A 25,414-nucleotide genomic window follows, 5' to 3' on the forward strand; every position below is an offset into this window, starting at 1 on the left:
GGAATTATATTTATACATTTGCTTGAAAAACTAACGCATATTTTCAGGGGGAGCTTAAGTATTAATACAGGTTTCAAGTTCTATCAAATATTTGTCATCATCAAAAAGGAGGAGATTGTTGAACCCAAGGTTTCAAGTTTCATGTGATTATAAATCTACACATGGATTTTGATGATAACAAATGAATTCAAAGAATAAAGGAGTTTCAAGCTCAAGTTGTTCACACAATGGAATCAAGCACATCAAATAACCAAGCATGAGCAAGAACGAAATAAGTTCACATTAAAGTCATAGAGTAATATTGTAAATCTCTTAAAATTCGAAATTATGATTAATGCTCAAAATTAATATTTTATCATAAAGCATTAAAATACATTTTCCACATGTACATGAATATTTTTGAAAATTAAATTTGAAAATTTTGAAAGATGATTGATTGTCATCTTTTACATGTGCATGCCTTGATTAAAAGGTTGAACTTTGAAAATATTAAAAATGATTGATTGTCATATTTCACATGTGCATGTTTTATTTGAATATTTTCAAAAGTGATTGATGCTTTTTTAGACTTATACAAAAGGTAGATGATTTTGTTTGAAAAATTTGAAAAATAAAGTGTGCTCATTTTGTCATATACAAAAAGTAAAAGATTAGGTTTGAATTTTTTGAAAAGGAAAGTGTGCTCATTTTGTCATATGCCAAAAGTAAAAGATTAGGTTTGATTTTTTTGAAAAAGTGAATGATGTTGTCTTTGACAATTGAAAAAGAATAACCTTTCATTTGAATTTTTTGAAAAAGTGAATGATGTCGTCTTTGACATGTGAATCTTTTTAAATTTGAATATGAAGTCTCATATGCCTATAAATAGATCATTTGAGAGCTTCACATTCATAACACCAAGAGCATACAACATTCATTCAAAACTTTGATTCTCTCTTCTCTAAGCATTGAGCATTAATCCTTGTTCATTTTGAGAGATATAGTTTGCGCTGTATTGTTCTTATTTCACTCATTGAGGAGTGTTTTCTGATAACCTACCCACTATCAGCTTTTGTATCAGAAAAAGGGTGTGTATAACCCTTGTGCGTGTAGAAAGTATTCTACATGGGGAATAGTTGAATCACCACGTGTAAGGTGATTGCAAGTGTAGAGGGTGTTCTACACGGATCCTTTGTAGCGGTGTTGTTCAAAGGTGTAATAGGTTTCTATTTCCACCTGAAGGAGGTTGAATAGTGAATTTAGGAATCCTCAAGGGGTAGCTTGAGGCGAGGAAGTAGGCAGTGGGGCCGAACCTCGTTAACATACTGAGTTTGCTTCTCTCTTACCCTTACTCTTTATATTTATTGTTATTTCATATTTTGTTTATATTTTATATTATATATTTGATTTATAATTGTTATTTTTTTTTAATACAACTCAATTCACCCCCCCTCTTGTGTTAGTCATCTGGGCAACAGATTAAATAAAAACTTTATACTCAGTAAAAAAAGTCAAACAAGAGCATTAAAATATATATAATACATGTGTATATCTAAAAAATTCTTAATACAAGAACAAAAATTCAATATACATAAATAAGAAGAAAAAAATAACAATTTTACAGATCTAAAGAATAACCTTCGGATATGTAAGGACTCGCAAAAAAAAAAAATTAACCAAAAAAAGAGAACAAAATCTTAATATACAGAAAGTGACAAAATAAAATACTTATATAATGTGAGAAACCTAGGAAAAGAATAGAGAAGACAAAGTTAACTAGGGAAGAGATGGGGGGAAACTGAGGTTGATGTCTTTTTATCAAACACTTTAAACTTCAATAAGTTTAGTAAATCAATGGTTGATGTAAATCAACCATTCTACTATATGTCCTGCATAAATTGTAACAAAGCAATTAGATACGAATAGAACGAGAACTTTTTATGTTACAGTTGTAAAAATATGACGATCTCACAACCAAGGTAATCATTTCTTATGACATTCTAAAATTATAAATTTCTACATTATAATTAAAACATATTAACTGTTATCATTAAGAAATAATAATTTCTTCATTAATTTTAGATGTCGAGCATATCTAGAAGCATATGACGACAGCACATCCACAACAATAGTTGCTTTTGGATCCACAACAGAGCAGATCATGAATTGTACAACGATGAATCTTACATAACATAGAAGCTACGTAAAATCTATACTTCTAAATGCATTTGAAAAATTTAATACATTATCTCTTAATATGTTTTCATCATTACAGGAGCACCTCCCATATGTGGAGACTATTGCAAACCAAATTCGACAAAAAGAATGGATAATACTCTTAGGTGCACAAATCAACGAGTACAGACAATTGTGCCAAAATAAACTTAATGTTCTATATGTTAATAACGTCCCCGAAACAATATCATAACTATTTGAAATATTTTCTTTCAAACTTTCGATGATTGTAATATATAACTACAAAGCATCTGTGTGTAGTTATAAATACGTTTGTAAAAGTGTTTGTATTATAGTTATAAATACTTTACAGATAATATACATGATATATGTTGTGAGCAGGGAGAAAATTCTTAAAATATAGATGAAACTCTACCTCTTTATAGTTAAATATTTTAAGACATAACAAAAATCATCAATTGGGCCCATGTCAATGTTTTAAAAATCGTTCCGTTCCCGCCGGAATGGCCGAAATTTTTCGTGCCGGAATACGACCTGAATGGGATAGGTATTTATTCCGTTCCGGGTCAAATTCCGGCCGTTCCGGTCAAATTCCAGCCGTTTCGGTCAATTCCAGCCGGAATACTGGAATTCCGATTCGAAATTCAAATTCAAATTAAAAATAAAAAATAAAAAAAAAATAGCTCTTTTGTAAATAAATTGAAAAATAATGGATAAAATTGTACTTTTAGAATTCAAATACCCATTTCCGTGCACTAGAAGTATTGTTACTTTTAATAATCTGTCTATTCTTTAATTTTTTTCCTTTATTTTTGTGTCTTAACTCAAGTTTGTGATTTTTTTCAATATATATTCATTTTATAAATCTTTAATTCTTCTATATATATACACATATACATATCACACACTTACATATATATGTATTTATTTTATTAATTATTAGTTTATATATACATATAAATATTTATATATAATATATAATTAATCCTGAAACGGTACATCGAAACGTACCGGTACCGAAATATTCCGTTCCAATACTTCAACCGGAATGGTCTCCAGAATGGATTTCAAAACTTTGGCCCACGTGCATCGCATGTGCTACCTTACTAGTGTGTATATATATGTATTGCGGGTCTCATTCATTTGATGCATGGTTAATATTGCTGTTTTCTCAGTTCACACTTGAATACAACCATGTAAGTGCAACATACCTTTAAAAAAAGAGTGATACAACTATAAAGAGATTTATAATCTCATAAACTGACGTAGTTTTATATGATCTATTATATCTATTTTATAATAAAAATAATTTTATATATAATCTGTCGAATTAACTTAAATCACGTCAATTTATAAGATTAATTTTATGTAATCCCTAGATAGCATATAGATCCCATGTAAATCTCTGTAAGAGTACAGGTACTGAAAAGAACTTAATTATCTGTCTTGGAAAACTCAACATGCTAACCATCAAGCTGCTTAATTACTTAATTATGTTAGAATATGCAGCTTGAGCTACGCGTACGCATCAAGCTGTTTACTCACTCACTCAATTCAAACTTTGGAACTAAGATGGTGGCAATTATTGGTAACATGTATGAATAAAATAACATTAATTAGAGGCTCCCCACATTGAAAAGAAGCCATTAAACTACAATTAAGGACAGCATGCAGCATAAGAGCATTTTATTAATATAAGAACATTAGTCATGCACGCTAATAAAGAAGGCTTGGCCCCTAATTCAAGTTTGGTGATCTATAATTGCAATAGCTAGCAAGCTGGAATAGCGTGCATGGATGAGCTCCATATATACATAGATCTGTGTGTGTGGACCCGGCACTTTAATCCACTCAATTCCTGGACCACTTATTACCTTGAATATAATATATATATATACACACACACACATATATATATACTAGGTAGGAATAACGTGCAAAGCACGTTTGTCTAATTTTATGAAATGATTATTTGTAAAAAATAATATATATTTTATAAAAATTATTGATGTCACTTAATAATTTAAGGCATATTGAAGAAAATAAAAAAATTAATTCAAAATATCATATAATCCAATATATGTTTAAAACATCTATAATTTTAGCAAAGATGTATACAAAAAATTTAATAAAAGTCTAACACAAACGGTAGTTTAAAATATGTGTCGTTTGATGTTTGTATTATAATTCATCAATTTATGTCATCCTGTAGATAATCAATAGAGACAACATTAAAATTCTTATTTTGCTGTTGGTTGAGTCGATCAGGGACAACATAAAGTTAAAACATAATCTTTTTATAAAATTTGCGGTATAATATTTTCTATATATAGCATATATATAAATCATAAAATATATTTTGAAATTGTTGGCCGAATTTACTCTTTCTTGATTAGCTCAAGGATCACAGCCTTTGTCACGTGCCTATCATAGCAAGTCCACGTATGGAATATGACTTAGTGGAAGCTACGTCCTACTACCATGGGGAAAAAAAAACACTTTGATTAAACACACTTGTATTATATATTATATGAGATTTTTAAATTTGGAATACTCAATAATCTGAGTTAATGAAACGTATAATATACATATATTATACTTAGGGATTCACGTCTTATGCACCTAATACACTTGTATATGTTAAGGAGAAAGAGAAAAATATAATAACTAATTTTTAATTACTTATTATTATATAAACTATTAAGTATTATAATTATTGAGATTAATAAATCATATAACAACATTGAATGCTATCTCTCTCAACATTTATGTCTTCATTTTATGTGCCAAACCGTTAAAACAAACGGTGTTAACTTTAACGGAAAAACAAGAAAAACCGTTAAAACAAGATTTTCCGTTTCATACACACTTTTTATATATAGAAGATATATATTAAATCAGAGCAACATGCAAAATACGTTTACCTTGTTAAAATTAGTAATATTTCAGAAACCTTATTTGTTGAACATAAAACATTAAAGATTTATATTTAAGGAATGAGGATCATGTGATACCTCATATTTACATGTATTTTAATTGAATAATTATTTAAATTATTATAATTAGTGGTTCTCTTGTTTTAAATTTAACATGTTTTTCGTTGTATTATTTTGTGATTTCCAAGTTGTTAAATTTAAATAATGTGCTTTCTTGATATTAATTATTGTTTTCCATTTAAATTGCTATTTGCTTTAATTATTCTATTGTTGGGTTTTAATTATTTTATTTTATTAATATTGAGTTGCAGTATTTTTATTTAGCTTTTATCTATTTTTCTTGTGCTATTTTTATTTTATTGGACATTTATTTTTGGATTGAGCTTGTTTTTAGTGGGTTATTTTATGTTTTGGGCCCAAGCCTAGTCAATTTTTCGGCCCAACCCGTGGGCTTTTTCCATCTCCTGCACCATTCGGTGCATTTTGGCTTCAATGCCCTTAGGGCTTTATTTCTTTTCTCTTCTTCCTTCACCAACTGCACGCTGCTTCTTCCTTCTCTTCTTCAGTTTTTGTTTCTTCCTTCCTTCTCTTGAGCCGATTGCTTTATCTTCTCATTTCTTTCATTTTTCATCTGGTTTTATTTTTGGTTCTTCATTGATGTGCCATCCGTGCGTGGAGTTGGATATTAGTGTTGCTGAAAGTACTCAACGGTGTGGGTGGTTTGCTTATTGACGTTGTGGCTTGGCTTCTCAGATGGTGACTCCCTATGGTGCTCTTATATTTGTTTCAGCCCTGGTGGGATTTTGAATGTGGAGCTATGACTACTTTGTTTTGGGTGAAGGAAAATAGAGTTGTTGTCGTTTTCCATGTCCATGGGTAGTGTTTTGTGTCTTTTGGTTTGCGTGGGATTGTCATTTACGGTTTGGGCCGTTTCTATGGTGAAGAGGAGGGCTACGATGGTTGGGCTAGCTCACGGTGAGACAAGGTTAAAAACTCTATTTCGGGTGGCTAGAACATAGGAGTAGCGGGTTGGTGGCTCACGAGTTGGTTGGGTGTCGATGAAGATGATTGTTGCTTGAACATGGGACTGGGCAGTGGCATCGGTTTTAAGTGGAGGGCTTGCTCTTGGCAGTGGGTGGCGGCAACTATGTCGGTTTTAAGTTTTCTATAATTTAACGGGAAAACAAATGGAGTTAACCGAAACCAAAAAAATTTAATAGAAAAACAAGAAAAATAAATAGAAAAACAAGAATTTCTGTTAGATAGCCACTTATATAATAGAGTAGATATATAAAAAGTAGCTAGAACTGAAGAAATTAGAGAGTTCCATAAAGATATGCATGCTAGGCACATCTAACAAATACTTTTCCGTTAGCTTGGGTTGAATAGTGGAAATTGTAATCTTATTATGGTTCTTATAAATGTGATCAGCTGGTCTTAATTTACACGCTATATATATATGTTAACTAGTTAATGTACAATGTATATTGGAAAAATTATTAATTATATTTATAATTTTGTTGAAATTTTCTAAAGGAAAATGATTTATATAATTCTAGTTTATGCAAATCTCGTGCAATTCATTTTAATAATATAGAAAAAAAAACTTTGGATTCACGTGAAAAAACTAACGTTTGCTTTGTGGAAAAGAGTATGAAGTAATATATAATTAAATGATTTGGATTAACAGGAATTAATTAAGGTCCTGCTTCCAAAATTATTTTAAGTTACAGATAGATTAATACTCAAACATTTTGGTTATCTCGACATTTTAAACATGATTTAAGGAGCCCCAAGAGAAGAAACAGGAACTACAATAAATAAATGGACAATTTTGCAAAATTAGCACTTGGTTTTTCAAGTTTTTACAAATCAATATCTAGATTTTCACTTTTTGTAAAACTGATAGTTTAAACTTTAACAAACTTGCAATTAGATACCTCCTTTATTCTTTAATTGAAAAATTAACGGGAGATTGTCACGTGGCATGTGTTCATTTTTTATTGCCTGACGTAACAAAAGACTAGGTATCAATTGTTTACTAATAATTTAATATGCTATAGAAAAATATAGTTGTAAGCATAATTGTATACTAATCTGTGTACTAATGTGATGTGATTAGTCAAAAAGTAAATTTTATTAAAAATATTGTTAATTTAAATTTTAAGTATGAATAAATCAATATTGATACACAGATTAGTGCGCGACTATGTTTGTATGTAGCAAAACTCATATTCTATTCACCAACTCCCGATATCCATGTGAAAAAGTTAACACAATCTCTTACTATTCACACAATTTTTATCTACCACATTTTTTTTTATTTTTTTATTTTTTTTCTTTTATCAAATACTTAATATATAAATAAGGAATAAAATAATTGAATTAATTTAAAAAGAATAAACTCAAAAAAATATTTTAAAAAATATTAAAAATTTGAAAAATTTGAAAAAAAAAATTGTGTGTAAAGATTAAGAAATTGTGTAGCATTGCTCTATTCATTTATTTTAAATATTGAGTAGTAATAGATCAACGTTTCCTCTTTCCACAGTCATCTTGAGAAAGAAAACACTTGTGAGCCTACGATGGATTTGGAGGTATAATATAATAATATATAAGAAAAATTCCATCCATCATTTTTACGCACTATACATTATATATAATTTTTTATTTTTATTTTTCTCTTATAAAATGTGTGGTGTATGAGTGATGAATAAAAGAACTTAATTAGTTTAGGAATAATAAAACCAAAACAAAATTAAGTATAGTGTATAGCATATATGGATGATAAGTAACAAAACCCAATATATAAAAACTTCGTCATGGCCAAACTCTACTATTTATCACTTGAGAAATTCTATTTGCAGTTCTCAAGTAAAGACTGCATGTGCAGACATTTTATTAAAGGAGAAAAAACATCATTTTAAGATGGATATTTTATTAATTTTAAAAAGTTTTAAAGATAAAATTGTTTATATCTGTATTACAATCCCCAAATAAAAATTTTACGTAGCATTGCTCTTATCACTTACATGCCCCTGGCTTTCTTATATAAATATATATATATATATATATATATATATATATATATATAATATAAAGTAAGGTTACTTATCATCTATTTTATCATTATTCTCTCATTATTTCATGATATAATATTAAATAATTACAAATTATTTATTATGCTTACTTGTAAGCCAATCAATTAATACCACGTCAAAACATGCTAAAGAGGATGATAAATAGATTTATCCCTACCATGCATGCTTAGGTATCATAATTATTCCTGAACTCGCTCAATCATTTATTGCTTCTCAAAATAGATATCTAAAACTCAAAATAATTCCGCAATATATATATATACACACAGACACTCAGATCTAAAATTTCTTTCCAGTGTAGATAAGGTTAGGAAGTTTTTTAAATTAAAAATTTTTATCTTATTTTATCTCATTATTATAATTTTTTTAAAATTTTCAGATAAAATATAATAAATAATTCAACTTTTTAAATCTCAATTTAATTTTTTTAAATTTTAAAATAATATTAATATTCAAAAATAATATTTTATTTAATTTTCAACTTTTATTTTAAACTAAAAGTTCTCGTGTGAACATCTAAACCTTACCTATTGGCCATTTCATAATCAGTATAGAGCCGAGCCAATGTTATTTTGGCCTTTCCGTGTCTCTGTGTCCATGTAAGAGCATCTATATTGGTCTATGTATATACATATGTAGAGTTATATTTACATAATATGAGCTTAAATTTATCTATAGTAGATTATATATTTTTAAATATTTGCATAACTATAAACAATATCTATACATATTTGAAAATTTACTATTCATTCTTCAAAATATATTTTACTCATTTTTTTTCTCTCCTCCCACTCTTTCTACATATTTTACATTTACATATTTTACTCATTCACTCCTCATAAAATATTTTATTCAAATATTTTATATATTTAAATATCAAACACGTGTATCTCTCTCTCACAAGTTTTGAGTACATGTATTGGGTGCTAATTGTATGTAATAACAAAATTGCAAACACTATAAAAAATTAAAAAAAATATAAAAAATAATAAAATGATAATATTTTATCTCAAATTTGTATAAGTCAAAATGAAAGTTTGCTTGTAGGACAAATTAAATCTCTAAAAGGGATAATTTTACATATGCATATGTATATACATAAATCAATATAGATGTTCTAAATGCTTCGTTTCTCGTGCATCTTTATTTTATTCTGAAAAAGTCCGATTAAGTTCAGATCCCCAAAAATCTAAGTTGAAAGTCAAGGACTCAAGATTACATTAACATACTCCGAGAACATCAACCAAAAGGAAAGATCGTGAAGATCCAAATATTGGAAATTCAATTTGCCCAGAAAACTATTTGAGTTGATTCCAGCCCTTTAACCCAATTGCAGCTCTACGTAATTGTGAATTTATTATCCCAACTTCAGATTTTGGGTAAAAACAGCATCCCAGCACAACGCACCGGTCTCATTCAGTAAAGTTCTATAGTACCTTTGGATGATAGACGATGCCTCTATCCATATGCATGAATGTATGTATGTATGTATTTAGTATGTACGGCGGGCTATAATAGATGGAGCTGCGTCCTTCTCGACTCTTCTGCTCGGAGCATTGACAATGGACTAACTATTGTCAAATTTAAATTTTGACTAAAATTAAAATTTTTAGCTAAAGTCTAAAGCAATAGAGATAATGACTCACATTAGACTAGTCATCTCAAAGTCAAAATAATAATATAATATTATATATTTAAATAATAATTTATTTATTTATTTTTTTAATATTTTACAAATACATTCCATATATTAATTAATAATTTAATTTTTACTTAAAATTATTATTTTCCAACTATTTTTTTTCTCTTCTTAATTTTTCAACAAACACATTTTGCTAACACTTCTCACATCTAAAATACAAAAATTAACAACATTTTTTGTACATCAAATTTATAATACACAGGACAAGCCGCAACCCAAAATACCAATTTCAGCAACTTTTTGTAACATCAATCTATAATACACAGGCCAAGCCGCAGCCTACAATTCACCAACATTCAGTATATAATATGTTTCTATCCAAGATTTAGACTCAACCAATATGTTTCTATCCAACATTTCTAGTTCATAAACCGGCAGTAGATTCACATTCCAGTTCATAAACCACCAACATTCAAAGTCTTGTTCCTTCCCATTAATGTCACTGCACGAAAGAAGAGACTCATATCATTTCATCTGTAATCCAACAATTCAAATCCAAATAAAGAAAAACATTGATAGTACTATCAATGACAAATAACCAACGGTCAGTTATGCACGAGTTAGTTGTAAAAGAGAGTTACCGACCACTCCAATGGTCAGATTGCTAGTCACATGGGAAATGAAGTCCCTTGATTTCGTCCAGGTTTTAGTTGGAATCAACCTATCATTTCACAGGCCACACCAGACTCTCGGTTTTTTATTGCAAACTTGTGATCCTTATTCTTTTCAAATCTTTTCCAAGCACATATTTTTCACAGATCAAGCACAAATTAGGCATACCCAATGGACCAAAAATTAGATACAGAAATTTTACATACCAAGTATACTAGATGAAGAATGGGTCCTGCCGAACTAGAGCTCTAATGTCAATTCTCGCACAAGTTTCATTTTCCCTGTCGAATGGGCCCTGTGCTGCGCCGAGAATGAGAGAGACGAAGACAGGTCTAGTAGAGAGAGAGAGAGAGAGAGAGAGAGGCCACCCGTAGACAAAACTGAGAAAAAATGAAGGAAAAATCAACAAAATGAGAGAGAGAGAGTTTCAATCTGTAGGGGGAAGAGAGAAAGGGAGATGGAAGGGAAAAATAAAGAGAATAAATGGAAAGGGGATTCGTTGAAGGGAGAAAGGGAGAGGAGGCGTCGAGCAGATGGAGGGAAGAAAACAGACAAGCAATTATTTTTAATAAAATAATAGTTTGGTCTGAGTACTGTAACTCACCAAAGATGGCTTTTTCTTTAGCTTTACTGTACCTAAAAGCTTCAATTCTTTTATTTTGACTAGTCCAATGCCCGGCATTTTTAACTCAAACTAGTCAAATTTTACATTTGGATGACGTTTAGCCAGGCCGATGCCAATGCTCTCATATACCTTCCTCGTTCCTCGGTGTGCTGGGAGTTGGGGTAAGGGGCTATAACTGCTTTGAACTCCGTTAAGTAAAAAACAAAATTGTTATGATATAAATTCAATCCTGTCGTAAAAATTGGCTCCCGACTTACAAAAAGAGAAGGAAAGAACGAAAGACAACAGAGCGGAAACCCAACAAGTGCTGTTAAATACAACAGACTCAATACAGCTTCTCCAATAAACTCAGAAAGTGCGGAAAAAATGAGCACCTTCTAATAATCAGTTAGCTGTTAAATACAAGAGACTGAATACAGCTTCCTCAAGTAACCCAGAAATTGCGGAAAAAATGGGCACCTTGTAATAATCATATTAGTCAACACGCCCGAGCTATGATCCACACGGTTGATGCTCCTGGCTATGGTTATTCTTGGGGATGTTATTTAGATACTGCTGCACCTGAGCTTGGTTCATGTCAAATACAAAAGACATTCCCCGTATCTGCAAATATTTACCATTTGTCATGAATCACCTCAAAAGTTCAATCCATCATGAACTAATATATCTCTCAAGTAATGGTATTCCCCTTATTGCTGTAAGTCAATTTAAACTAATCTTAATAAGGCAGCAGTTATATCCGGTGATTGCTGTAAGTCAATTCAAACTAATCTGAGAATTATCGTAGTGTGTCCAAACATGCCCTTTAGACAACTTCGGCACTATAACAGGTGTGTTGTTATATGCCGCTAGGAACCACTGTTTTATTCATATAATATAACCTAAACTTTCTTCACAATACCATTGTGCATATACCTGATGGATCAGAGAATAACAGAAAGAAACTGTGCAAAATGCGTTTCTAAATAAAAAGAGCAATTTTAGGATGCAGCCACTGGTAACAGAAAAGAGTTTGCTTTTCAGAAAAAATAAAAAAATCAGACTGTATCATTAATCAATTAAACGAAGGACAATAATTACCACCAAGACTGGGTGGTGCCAAATAATGGTAGCATACTAGGGGATTATTCTAATAGCAAAGATACAATCACAGACACATGGTACACAAGTTTTGATACCTTTCGATTATATACATGTTCACGAAACCATGAGAACGAACCTCAATCAAACAACTGGTGATGAGGGGTAGACTCTGACCAGGGCCTACTTCCTTGTTATTCACTGAAATTGAGCACTTGCCAAGATTTTTCAGATGGAATGATCCAGCTTTATCCATCTTTATAATAGCCTAGCAGGTGAAGAAAGGAGTAAGTTATTACCAAAAGAGTAGGCATAGTCCAAGTATACAGGGCTGTATCAAGACTATCTAAAGATAAAACATGGCTATCAGGCTAAAAGCAGTGGCATTCCAGATGAAGCTAAACCACATATCTTCTTAATTGATTGTACTCGCATGTGTAAAAAGAGTGGGGAACCAATTGATCATCTCTTGCCATACTATGAGCTAGCATGTTCATTACAAAACTGCATTTGCTGTTTGAGAAATACTTTAGCCACAAAGAGATTGCACAAAAGTAAACCTACAAATTGGTGTAGTTTAATATGGTACATTAGGTTATAAAACTACTTTTATTGTAAAGTAAATCAAATGTGTCATATGAAGTCATGTCAATTTGTGAGTTTACTTTTGTGGGATCTCTTTATAACTGTAGCACTTCTCTTTCTGTTTATTTGGAGTGCATTGGGTTATGCCTCTAAAGTGTGATTGACCTCTCAGCTTGTTGGAAGGGTCAATATGGTTGTCTTCAAAGTGACTCACTATGTAGAATTAGCTTGTCGTGTTCATTGGGGTGCTTTTGAAAGGAAAGAAATTATTGAAATTTTGAGGATTGCGAGGATGATGGCAGACCTCAAAGACTTTATGTTTAGAAACCCTTTTTTTTATGTCGGCGAACCTCTCCAAGGCAGGGCCCTTTGGACCTACCCCTGCAAAGTAAAATCCGGTCCTGTGCACTGCACCCTCGGAAGTTTCCCTACACAAAACTGGTTAAATAGCCGACTTTTCACCAATGAGTGTGGCCCCAAATGATTGTTTGCACCCATGAGGTGTTGAACCTTGGACCTTGAGGGGAGTGATACCCCAAGACCAAGGCCTTCACTTGGACCAAACCTTTTCAATTGGGCAGTTATCAAAACTTGGCTTGTTGCTCATAATCATTTTTTATTTCTATCTTTCAAGACTTTATTGCTTGTTTCTTTTTCTTTTCTAAGTTTACCTCTTGTATACTCCCCTTGTACTTGTGTATCACTTTTTCATGGTTAATGAAATTTGAGAAATTCTAGACTTACAAAGAGAATTAAAAATTGAAAGAAAGAAAGAAATTGACAGACTGACCTGAATTGATGTGATATGCCACATATGCTTTCCAATAAAAATAACTTAACCATATGACAGTACCACATCAAGCATAAGTTTGTAGTCTTTTATTATTCTCTTTGTAGACATAATACTTCTCATAAAGTTTAACTTACTATAAAAGATGAACCAACAAGATACTAAAAAAGACAATTCTTACATTTACAGTTTTAGGAGAGAGATCAACGCAGAAGTGGTATTATTAGTATGAATGACCAAGATGACCATAGAAAATCTCACCTGCCGACGAGATATTTTATTGATGCGCCCTTCCCTTCCCAAATCGATGTCAACAGTAACATCTTCCGTTGCTCTACCAAGTAACACCTGCAGAAGCAAATGACATGGGGCCTAGTGATAATTTGCAAATTTCATTTTTCACTGGCTTGCTCTGGTCTATAATACATCAAAACCTGTATCAATTCAAAAATCAAGTCCAAAAAGCACCTTTTATTTTTTAGGTCCTGCAAGCTTCCCATTTAATTATTAAGTTGCGTCAGCTCCCCATTTGACACAAACAATGAAAATTTAACAGCCTAGTTCTTTTGAATTGAATTTCATGCATATCATTAGGTGTGTGTGAAATCCAAAATCAGTTCTGCCTCATAATCATGCCCTCTCACTTGAGTGGTTACAGGCTCTGAGACCCACTCCCATTAAAACAGACTGTGCATAACCATACCAGTTTAGAATAATTGTTGTCTTGGAGTTCTGGGTACAAACTCTATCTAAAATTGCTATAACAATATAGTGGATTCACCATCGGATTGGGTTCTGCATAAGGTTAACAAGATTCAGCATATTGTGGGGCTTTCATATGGAAGATGTAAAGACCAATTTAAAGCACTGCTCACTGCGATTGAGGCAGGCCACTCGCTTAAAACCAAATCAAGTTTTAAGAAAAGCAGGGAGTTAAAAACTTAAAGCGTCTTTCTTAAGCAATCAACTATGACACTAAGGGAGGTAACTCAAGTCAAGGGAAGGCATCATTAAGACGTCCTCATAGAGGGAGTTTAGGATGGAGTATTAATCTTACAGGAAACAAGGGGTTGGGGTTGGGGAGGTGTGTTCTATTCCAATTCGGGCTTGGTGTATTCCATTGTATCTTCAGGCTTGGGGTCATTAGAAGCTCTCTAGCAGGGGCTAGGTGTTTTCTTGTATACATCTAGTGTACTTGGTTACTCCTATAACCTATTGATATATATAATACCTTTACTTATAAAAAAAAAATTACCATAACAATATTTACACAATTATTGTCCTAAGATTTAAAACATTAATTCAGAAATTACCTTTAAAAAGGCAAGCCATGGGATAGGTTGGGGAAATAATTGTAGCCTTGACATACCTCAGGTTTTTTAATATAGTGCCTCGAAAATCGCCCATACAAAATGGCAAATGCTCCATGAGATGCAATAGCCCTTTGCATACAAGAATGAGCACCCTGCTCCAGCCTTACAATTGCCCTCTTCGTTTTCGCATGCTGATATCTTGCAACTGCATGTAGAGAACAAAAGAAAATCATATGCCACATGAAGAATATAGTATGCATATGTTACAAGCAGAAAAATTCAAGATGTTAACTTTCACGGTATTAAAATTGAATGCCTACCAAAAGATAAGCATTCAATGGACGCTTATGGTGGAGGCAAAGCATGAAAGAATTTCTGAATTGCTCAAGTTAACGAAGGTTCATCTCAACCATACAGGGTACTACAATTGAATATACAATGTTCTATTAAAGAAAACAAACATTCATAGTCAGGTAGTCTCACACACAGTAAAAGAGTGAGAAAAGTAATCTACAAATAGATGCTGTAATAATCCGTCCAGTATATTCTGACAAATTTGAACACATCTCATAACAGCAAGGTTCATCAATACATAAAGTAAACAACAAAAGCATGAGAATCTGTATCAAGAACACAAAAAATGTGCACACATTATTTGTTGCATATCAACTTAAATGCAACAAAAAGATGTATAAATTCCCACCACACTAATAATAAGATCAACACAATATAAAATAATCCAATTCAGATACAAGAAACCATATTATTATCTATGTTATATTTGCATAGATTCCACATAACATCCATCAACTTGAGAAGTAAGCATAGCATACATATAAATAAAGATCGTCTACTACAAAATGCCCCACCATGAAGTTTCTTCAACCAAAGAATGAAAAGGAATGTCATCATTATTTCATCTCCATATACTTAAAGCACGGTAAAAGTAGACAGTGGCAAGAATTGCCAAACTCCAAGTGCAGACCATCCTGATGAATAGGCAAAAAGAAGTAATGAACAGCGGATCATTCTATGAAATCCTAGATTGAGAATACCTTCCTCACTAGAGTAAAGATCCTGGTCCTCGGGATCCAAGTCCATATCAAGTATCTGCAAGGGAAAATTTAAAAAAAAAAAAAAAAAAAAAAAAAAAAAAAAAAGAAAAGAAAAAAACCACTACGACAAATAAATCATAGATGAGAAATAAAATATCCACTAATCATAGATGAGAGCAAATTAGCATTTACCATTGCCTCGATATCTGAATAATGAGGTACTTCATCATCACTCTCGATAGGTAGCCCCTCCTGATCTGATATTGGAGAGTTTTCTACAGGTCCAGCAATATCAAGAGCCCCAGCCTCTGTTTGTGTTGATTGATAATCTTGAATTGCAGCTGGTGCATCTAGTTCCTGTTTGATGCGATTAGCATTTGCTCGGGTACAGCCTCTAAAGCTATCAGAACAAAGATACGGCCCCTTTATGAAGGAATCCATTTGGTTATCACTCAGATGCTTTGTGGGTGGAACTTCAGCATTCTCTTCCTTTGGAATTGTGGGTCGAAGAATATCAGTGCTCAGACTTGATGAATTTATTTGTTTTGAACCACCACCCTTAGATGCCACATGTGCATAGTCACTATTGGACAACTCAAACGTAACCCCATCTCCAATTGGATTCTTTAGACCCATTCCAGTTGACACATGTGAGCCTATCATCTTAGAACATGAATGAAACTCACCCGTTTTTTTTCCTCCTTTCTGCATAGAAACCAGACCTTTTTCACGAGTTCTTTGACTACTCGACATATCATTAACAGTTGAAGATATAGGATTATTAGCTTCTTGAAAACTTTGCTGAGCTACAAAGGTACCTGATGATGGGGAAAACCGATTTGGTGGATTGAAATCATCATTACATGGTATTTCTGGATCCTCGGTGTTTAACATACAGCAAATAACTCCCTCACTCGGATCAGAAAACTCAGAGTTTAAAGATAATGAAGATGACAGCATTTGGGCACCTAAATCTTGAACTATATGGCCAACATCACACTGAGACCCCATGCCATCCTCTAACTCTCCTAGACATGCAATAGATGGATTCTTAAAATATGTCTCTTGAGCTACCGATGTCTCTGCTTCAGTTGCACTGGATGTGTGATCTTGACCTGCATCACTAGGAGAATTCAACAATAGTGAGCTTAGGCCATCAAAGTAAGATTTATCAATAACATCTTTTCCATCAACATCCATGAAAAGAAGTTCTTCCTCCTTTGTAAAATCCAAAAGAGAATTGGACAGTTCTGCCAGATAACCTTCTGCACTAGCCAGACTCTTTAAATTATCACAGGGCATTTCAGCCTTTAACTCGCAGTCTAAATGACCATCATACACTGATGTTGTTGCATTCCTAGCCTTGTCATCATCAGGAAGTTCGAACCCATCTCCAGAGTGGAGATTTTTTTCTCCAAGGCCAGGATCAACTCCCATAGATGGTTCTGCAATGCCCTCAACTGTTCTCCATAGAGGCAATCCATGAAGTGGAGATGAAAACCCCAAGCTGTGAAATGATGCATCACACTCCGACATAGGTGAATTGAACACCTGATTGCCTTCAAAGTCAGAGCAGATATTTCCTTGATCATTATCAGTTCGATCAATTGTAGATGAGGGCTCCATGCCTAAATCATCAGATTTGAACAGAATGTGCGCGGGAAACTGTTCTGGTTGACCCAATTCCTCAGCCCCAGAGCTATTACCAGTAAAATTTATATTCTTATCAAAAGTATGAGGAGTTTCTTCACGTATAGTGTCTTGCCCAATATGAAAATCTTCTTCACCCGGCTGCTGGAGTCCTGGATGAAAGGCACGGGCAGCAGCAGCAGTACTACCAATGGTGCCACCATCCATCAGGTTTTGCTGAAAAACAGGATGCATAACATCCAAATTTGGTCCTTGGAGTCCAAAATTATCTGAAATAGGATCTCCAGATAAAATCTCATCTCCATTCCCGATGTAATTTCCATTGCCAGGTGCCACGAGAAAACTCAGATCCATGGAGTTAAATGGCTCATTGCATATCCTTTTGCGCAGAGCATAATAACAACTACGGACACTTCCAACCTTTCTCTTACCATAAATGGATTTGTTTTCTTTTGAGTTTCCAAATCTATTGAATTTTGATGGAAGAGTTGTAGCTGAACGCTCAATCGCAATCATGTGAGTAGACGCTTCCGCAGAAATAACTGGATCAAAAAGGAGAGAATGCCACCGATCTTGCAGTTCTCGAACAGTAAATCTTCGTGAAAATTGCACAGCACCTTTAGCAAGTGATTCCAGAGAAGCACCAGCCTGTAATCAGCAAAATCAATCACGTCAAACAGGGTTTCTGAAGCTGATAAAAATTGTGGGGCCCCAGCGAATAAGCTCTAGTTAATAAGGAAAATCTTATACACCACACTACCATCCCACTCTCATCCTCTTATGTAAGATGTGTCATATTTATTATCATTAGATGATCCTTTATAAGAGGATTATTTATCATCCAATGATGATAAATATGCCATATCTTACATAGTGGGATGAAAATAGGATGTGAGTATAGAGTATAGCATTACTCAATTAATAAACCCCCCCCCCCCCCCCCCCCAAAAAAAAAAAACCCACACGCATGGACACGCACAACCAAAAAAAAAAAACTAAGCGCTAATGTCTAAAAAAACTTGGAAAGCAGCAATCAATAAATCTCCGGAGCCTTTGTAAATACCTGTCTACATTCTGATAGGCATAACAGAGAACATAACAAATGGAAATGAATAAATACCCATTCGCTGCAGAATTTCACCAATTTCATCGGTCACACATGAAGGCAAATCAACAGGGAATGAAGAATCAAAACCATCAGCTGAATAACCACAAGGAAATAATCATTGAACCACAACCCATCTGATTTTGCCTATTAGATGACATTGAATTCAAATCCCAACTAACATACACAGATTCCTACATTTTATTGATTGGGGGCACAATCTATCAGCATAAGCACATCACTTTCCATAAAATATCTGCCAATTTATATGGATGGATCTGTAATAAATCCATTATCTCACCCAATCTCATTATTTTCTTTATCCTTTATCAGTAACATAGAAGAATCACAAGGCTTCAGATGCATGCCTCCAGGCTCACACCTAACATAATTGGAGGTCTAAGTGATTCACACCTCAAATTTTTTGTTTCAGATGTGAGAAGAGATTTTTTGAGTTGTCAAATCTCAGGAGAAACAACAAAACAACCCTATGACTTATTTGTTAACTAAGAAATGAAATTTTATTAGAAACTACCCTATGACATATGTTTACAACGTGTTTTCTTTCCCCGTTGATTCTGCCAGGGTAAAAAACCCCCATGTCAAATATGCTTATGAATCTCAGAGGCATAAATGCATGTGAGCTGCTAGCAAAAATATTCAAACACACATGAACCATGCCCAAAAAACTATATTTTGGGGAGCTAATAAGCTGAATGTCCCATGACTGCAAGAATTTCTGAAGGCGACAGCTCACTCCATTTTCACACATCATCCAAGAAAGGTTAATGAATATGGTTTAGTTAAATCTAATAATGAAATGTTTCTCAGATTTTCGAGATATCACAGGTACATAAACAGAAACATCAATTTATGGAGACATTTGATATTGATACTTTGAAAACTACTATATTACCTACAATGACACTCTTTAACACCCACTGAATTGATGAAGCCATATTTAGCTTCTAAATATGGCACCAAGACAATTTGATTCAAAACACATGCTCTTAACCAATGGCGAAGAGATATCAGTAGAACCACCATGCCACCTATGGCAGGATGCTAGTCGAGTCTGTCTCCAAACGACCTATTCAACAGTATTCTCCCACCCTGATTGCTAACCTATCTAACATGGGTCAAATTCCTTGATTAGCCAAGGCTTCAAATCTTATACTATTTTTTTGGCCCCACTTGTCCTGGCTAAAATCCTAACTAATCCTGGATTTCCTGCAAGTGCACCTGAGATAATTCACAGGGAAAATACTCCAGTCCGATGCTCCCAAGAGTGTAAATGTGGAGTTTCGAACCCAGGATATCCGATTTATACAGCTCGGCCAAGAACCACTACGCCACCCCTTGGGATTACTTTGATAATGATAAGCCTACAGTTAGTACAGTTAGTCTACAATTATTTTTCCACTTTATTTAAAACGAAGGGTAGTTATGTACAATTGAAATTATTTTTAATGAAGTCTGACAATTACATTGGTTGAGTGTATCATTACCCCAATTGAAATCCTACACCGATAAAAAAGCTGAAGTATCTAGGTGGATATGCAATCAAGCCGATAACTCTTTTAGTCTCAAACAATTCCTTCAACACAATGGACCCAAGATTTCCAAAAGTAAACAGGCACGATGCCTATTATAAAAAGTAGCAAAATAAATATTAGACTCCTACAATGCGCTGAACAAATTACAACCAGTAAATTTTATTTTATTTTATTTTTTTTAAGTTTCCTTATTTTCCGAATATACAAAGCAAATTAGCCATAGGCATGAGTACACAGTTTTTGCCATAAAAAGGAACAGAACAAAGCTAAAGAGGAGCACAATCGAGTCAACAACTGAAGCGGATTTTACAACTAGCTCCTGAAACAACGCCAATATTCAAAGAGCTTAAAAGAAAGAACGCCATGGGTGAGTTGCAAGCTTTTACCTCAACAGCGTTCTTCAGCAAAAGGTCATCTTCGGGATTCCAAGAAGAAGCTGGAGAAAGAGCTCCCATGTCTGAAACTCTCTCTCTCTTTCCCCCCCTCTAAATATTGTCTATCTAGAGCGGTGCTTTTCCTATCTAAGCCTCTGAAGCGGTGTTTGCAACCTGAGAAAGTTGTCGCTCATGGAATTAAGCGTGAAAGAAGAGAGGGAAAAAGAAAAACATTTGGGGTTTTAGAGAAGAAAAACCTAACGAAAAGGGCCGGGGTTTTTGAAACGTGGAGAATTGCGTCCCCAGTGGTCTTGGGGTGACTGAGAGTCTGAGACCATGAAATCTTCCCAGGTGAACGGCATGTGCCAAAACCCCGCCCTGCTGACTAGGACTATCATCACATTATTCTTCAGGTGACTGACTGCAGACTATATGTTTGAGGCTGACAGGAGGGTCCCACCAACCATTTGCGTATCTTACTTTTATGAAAATTCTCTCTGCTCATGTTTTGAGAATTTTAAGTTTTAAGATTAAATATTAGAATATTATATTTTAATATTATTATTATATTAAAATTTAAAAAAATTAAGAAAAAGTTAAATTATTTATTATATTTTATATAAAAATTTAAAAAAATTATAATGATGAGATAAAAATTTCTTGAAACCAAACAGAACCAATAAAATAGATTACTTTGTATAAAAATTTTGAAATCGTGTGAATTTTACATGACATTAGGTTTTTCTCTCTTTACTTTAAAATATCAAATTCAGTTAAACTATAGTATTTTTTTTTTTGTGAATTATTTATTTTTATATATATAATTTATAGGAAAAAATAATAATAAGCGGTGCTTTCGGACTCAAATATTATTTCTTTAAATTTTGTATTCATCAACCATACTTGTTGCGTGGGCATAGTATCTAATAGTAGCAATCCATACACTAAGCCCTATATATATGATACTAAATATAGTTAAAATAACCTCCGTAACATTTGTATTGATAGTTGTTTTGGTTCTTAAATTTGTATTGATGGGTTACATTTAAGTGTTTTATGGGAGCGTCAAGAGTAGTAAAAATCATGCTTCTTCGACCCACATCTCTATGTGCCCGTAGCACTTCTATATACAAAACGATAAGTTTATCGTGTTTTGTCAATAGCACTTAACCTATGTCGATTTTGGTAGACCGTGCATCACTCAAGTGAACTCATGCAATTCTGATATGCCAAAAGGTCTCGCTTGTTTGATTATTGTTAGACAAATTTTGAATATTAAATTGTCTAGAAAGGATGCAAAACCCCCTATTGAGTTGGACCCAACTGGGAGGATACTTATGTCCCTCTCAATCTGGGTCGAATCTGTACTAAGCCCCCACGCATCAACCCCCTTATACTCAACCCACAGGCTACATAAAGGATTAGGGGCCTAGGGCCTTGGGAAGAATAAGCCCAAAGCCCATGCAACATAGAGACAGACATAGGGTGATGAGACATCAACAGTCCTAACATCGCCCTGCACCCATCAACCTACCGCAAAGACGTGACCTAAGAATGCAACACTATGTCAGAAGCGACAGAGTAATGTCTTGTATGAAAGATAAATATCTCTGACATAGGATACTGGAGACCACCTTGGCTAGTAATATAAAAGTCAAACTTCAGGTCATAATTAGATCATATAGTCTCTAGTTTACGAAAATTCTCTCTAAAAAAGAACAATATTGACTTTGATATTAGAGGTTACCCATAGGCTCGAACCACCTTATATATGTCACAATTTAGCTATAGGCAAGTTCATAGTAGAAAGACTGACGGACACACGAGCAGGGGTCGCAATAAGACAACATTATTTTATTAAAAGTTATTGATAGGCTAATGTGATCAATATAAATATCCAAAGAAATAACAAGTTTTGATATGAAAATCTTGATGTTGAATACTGTTATTTGTTCTTATAACTCATGTTTAATATTTTGTGAAATGCATTAAGATCTGTCCAATTTCAAGCTTGAATTTGATGGTTTTAAATGAGAGAGATATACACATCAAATGGACTCTACAACATTCATTGTTCATTTAATACTACCTAATATATATATACACACATATAAAAGGCCAAGAATAAATGTTACATGATCTACTTAACATTTTATCTATATTCTATTTGAGGCTCTTAATTTCAATAAAAAACTCTGATAGCATATTTTTCTGATACGAACATGCAATCTTTCCGAATTACTATTTAATGGTGATACCCAATTCAATATCTTTCCACAAAAACACGATTTCATCTACATTAGAACATTAGCGACTAATGATACGCGTCTATCAGTACTCAATCATTAGGTTATTCTCACGAAAAAGAATTGAACAGGATAGAAAGGCATGTTAAATAGCTGTCAGGTGTTAGCGAAAGCATGGAAGAATGACTGCCTGATAAACCAATCTCGGAATTAATGATGGTTCTTGACCATAGGATTTGGTTTTTAAAGGACAATGATACACCATTAACTATATTACAATTTAATTATTATTATATATTAAAATATTAATACTTTTTACTTTAATTCAAAATTTCTGTACTTGCAACAGTTTAAAGTATATAAAATAATAAATTTTTTATAACTAATAAACAAATTTTAATATGAGTTTTGTTATATACAAGCACAATCGCATACTAATTTATGTATCAATACTGATTTATTCATACTTAAAATTTAAATTAATACTATTTTTAATAAAATTTACTTTTTAATTAATCACATCATATTAATGCACAGTTATATTTATAACTATATTTTTCCTTTTAATATAGTTGTTCTTATATCATTTTCCGTTTTAAAATGCTGTTTGCTGTTGGCAGGAAATACCCATTCTTATGACTTATGAGAGCTATTGATGATGACATCAGACATAGACGTTAATTATTTAGATGAGAAAAATAGACAGATGGAACAATGGGGGTAAACAACGAATATGACATTAAATGAAGCATGACTATAAATAATCTCTCTAAATAGCGACAAAACAAAATAGAAAATGTTAATATGTCACTTGAATTTGTTCCTTTATTTTAATCGCTATGTATTTATCTATTTACTTTAAATTTTTTACTTAATAATTAAAGAAGTGACTTTTAATACATTAATGTATTTTTTAATTTTTTAAAATTATTTAAATATGTAAAAAAATATGAAAAGAAAAAGATGAAAAAAATAAAAAGACAAATTTGTGGTAGGCGGCACTCCAACAGTCATTGTTGGGCATAGGGGTGTAAAATTAAACTGAAAAATTGAAAAACCTGCCGGGACCGGTTGGTTTGTTCCGGCTTTTGACTTATTCGGTCAGAAATCGGTTCCTTCATTTTAAAAAAGGTCAAATCCAATCTCAAATCTGTTTTACGTTTTCTAATACTGGATCAGACCGATTCACATATTATATATTTATTAATTTTTAATATTATATATAATATACTTTATATTATATATAATATATATAATTATGTATGGAATAATATATTATAATTTATAACATAATATTTTAATCTTAAACATAAATATTTATTTGATCATATGTTTTAAATATAAAATATATATCTTAAATACATTTTATTATCTAATAAATTCTCAACATATTTTTTTAATAAATATATTAATAATATTAATATACTTAATATATTAAAATTAAAAATTGAATAACTGGACTAAAATCGGCAAAACTAAAACTATCGATTTAGGAGATAATTGGTACATAGTCAACTTAAAAAAATACAATACCGATGTTACTTGTTTAGCTCTAAATTTTATTCAAAACCAAACTAATATGTATCAGTTACAGTCCTAATTCGACTTGGGCAACAACATATTAACAGATTTATATATTGTAATATTTGCTCTGACACAGCCCACATGACTAGTACCGCATTGAATATCGACGGAGAAGGTAACTTGCGAATCACAGCTATAATGATTTGATGAAGCATTTACGAAGCAATTAATTCTTTGAAATATTTCTTCTAGAATTAGTTATGAGCTAGCCGGGGATAAATAAGAGTAGCTGGGACAGTTAGTTAAAACGAAAGGTGAATAAAATATTATAAAATTAAAATATTAAAATATTTTTATTTTTATATAAAAATATTAAAAAAATCTATTATTTATTATATTTTATTTAAAAATTTAAAAAAATTATAAAAATTAAATAAAATAAATTGAGATGATTTTTTGAACAAACTAGAAGTAAATCTTTTGAATTTTTTGTTTGTTCTTATCCAAAAAGACATGATGCGATCGGCTAAAAGCATTTAGATCTCCTAGAATTTATGACTCTAAAAGCCTAGGTATAGAGACATAAAATGGATCCCACGATATTTATGGTTGTTGTAACTTATTTCACGGACGAAATTAATTTAAATTTAGAAATAATCTCATCTTATTATTATAATTTTTTTAAATTTTAAAATAATAATAATATTAAAAACAATTTTAAATTTTAAAACAATAATAATATTAAAAACAACTATTTTAAAATATTTAATTCAATTTTTATTTAAAATCATCTCATCTCATCTTACCATTCAAACAACACCATACGTGTTTCATTTTATTACTACAACTTTTTTAAATTCTCATATAAAATATAATTAACAATTTATTATTTTCAAATTTTAAAATAAAAATAATATTAAAAATAATATTTTATTCAACTTTTTAATTTTATTTGAACTCATCTCATCTCAACTCACTCTCCAAA

The 25,414-nt window shown here is 32.2% G+C and overlaps 1 protein-coding gene across 5 annotated transcripts; it reads right to left on the reverse strand.

Annotated features, from left to right (window-relative positions):
* Window positions 1-10,120: 10,120 nt before the first annotated feature.
* On the reverse strand, window positions 10,121-21,056 carry LOC122316697. 5 transcript variants are annotated; one of them, XR_006244294.1, is made up of 8 exons: window positions 20,672-21,056; window positions 16,167-18,272; window positions 15,975-16,029; window positions 14,976-15,124; window positions 13,868-13,954; window positions 12,330-12,499; window positions 11,611-11,754; window positions 10,121-10,356 (listed from the first exon to the last, which is right to left on the reverse strand). XR_006244294.1 is itself a non-coding variant. In XM_043133421.1 (8 exons), the coding sequence occupies exons 1-7, from the start codon at window positions 20,738-20,740 to the stop codon at window positions 11,644-11,646; spliced, it is 2,706 nt and encodes a 901-aa protein (XP_042989355.1). In that variant the 5' UTR covers window positions 20,741-21,055; the 3' UTR covers window positions 10,121-10,356; window positions 11,611-11,643. The 5 variants fall into 5 exon arrangements, 4 of the variants coding, with proteins under 4 accessions (XP_042989355.1, XP_042989356.1, XP_042989357.1 ...); XM_043133421.1 differs by having other exon boundaries at window positions 12,371-12,499; window positions 20,672-21,055; XM_043133422.1 differs by lacking the exon at window positions 10,121-10,356 and having other exon boundaries at window positions 11,347-11,754; window positions 12,371-12,499; window positions 20,672-20,833; window positions 20,917-21,053.
* Between the last annotated feature and the right edge of the window lie 4,358 nt (window positions 21,057-25,414).

Source organism: Carya illinoinensis, chromosome 7 (genome assembly GCF_018687715.1).
Source record: "Carya illinoinensis cultivar Pawnee chromosome 7, C.illinoinensisPawnee_v1, whole genome shotgun sequence".
Taxonomy (NCBI): domain Eukaryota; kingdom Viridiplantae; phylum Streptophyta; class Magnoliopsida; order Fagales; family Juglandaceae; genus Carya; species Carya illinoinensis.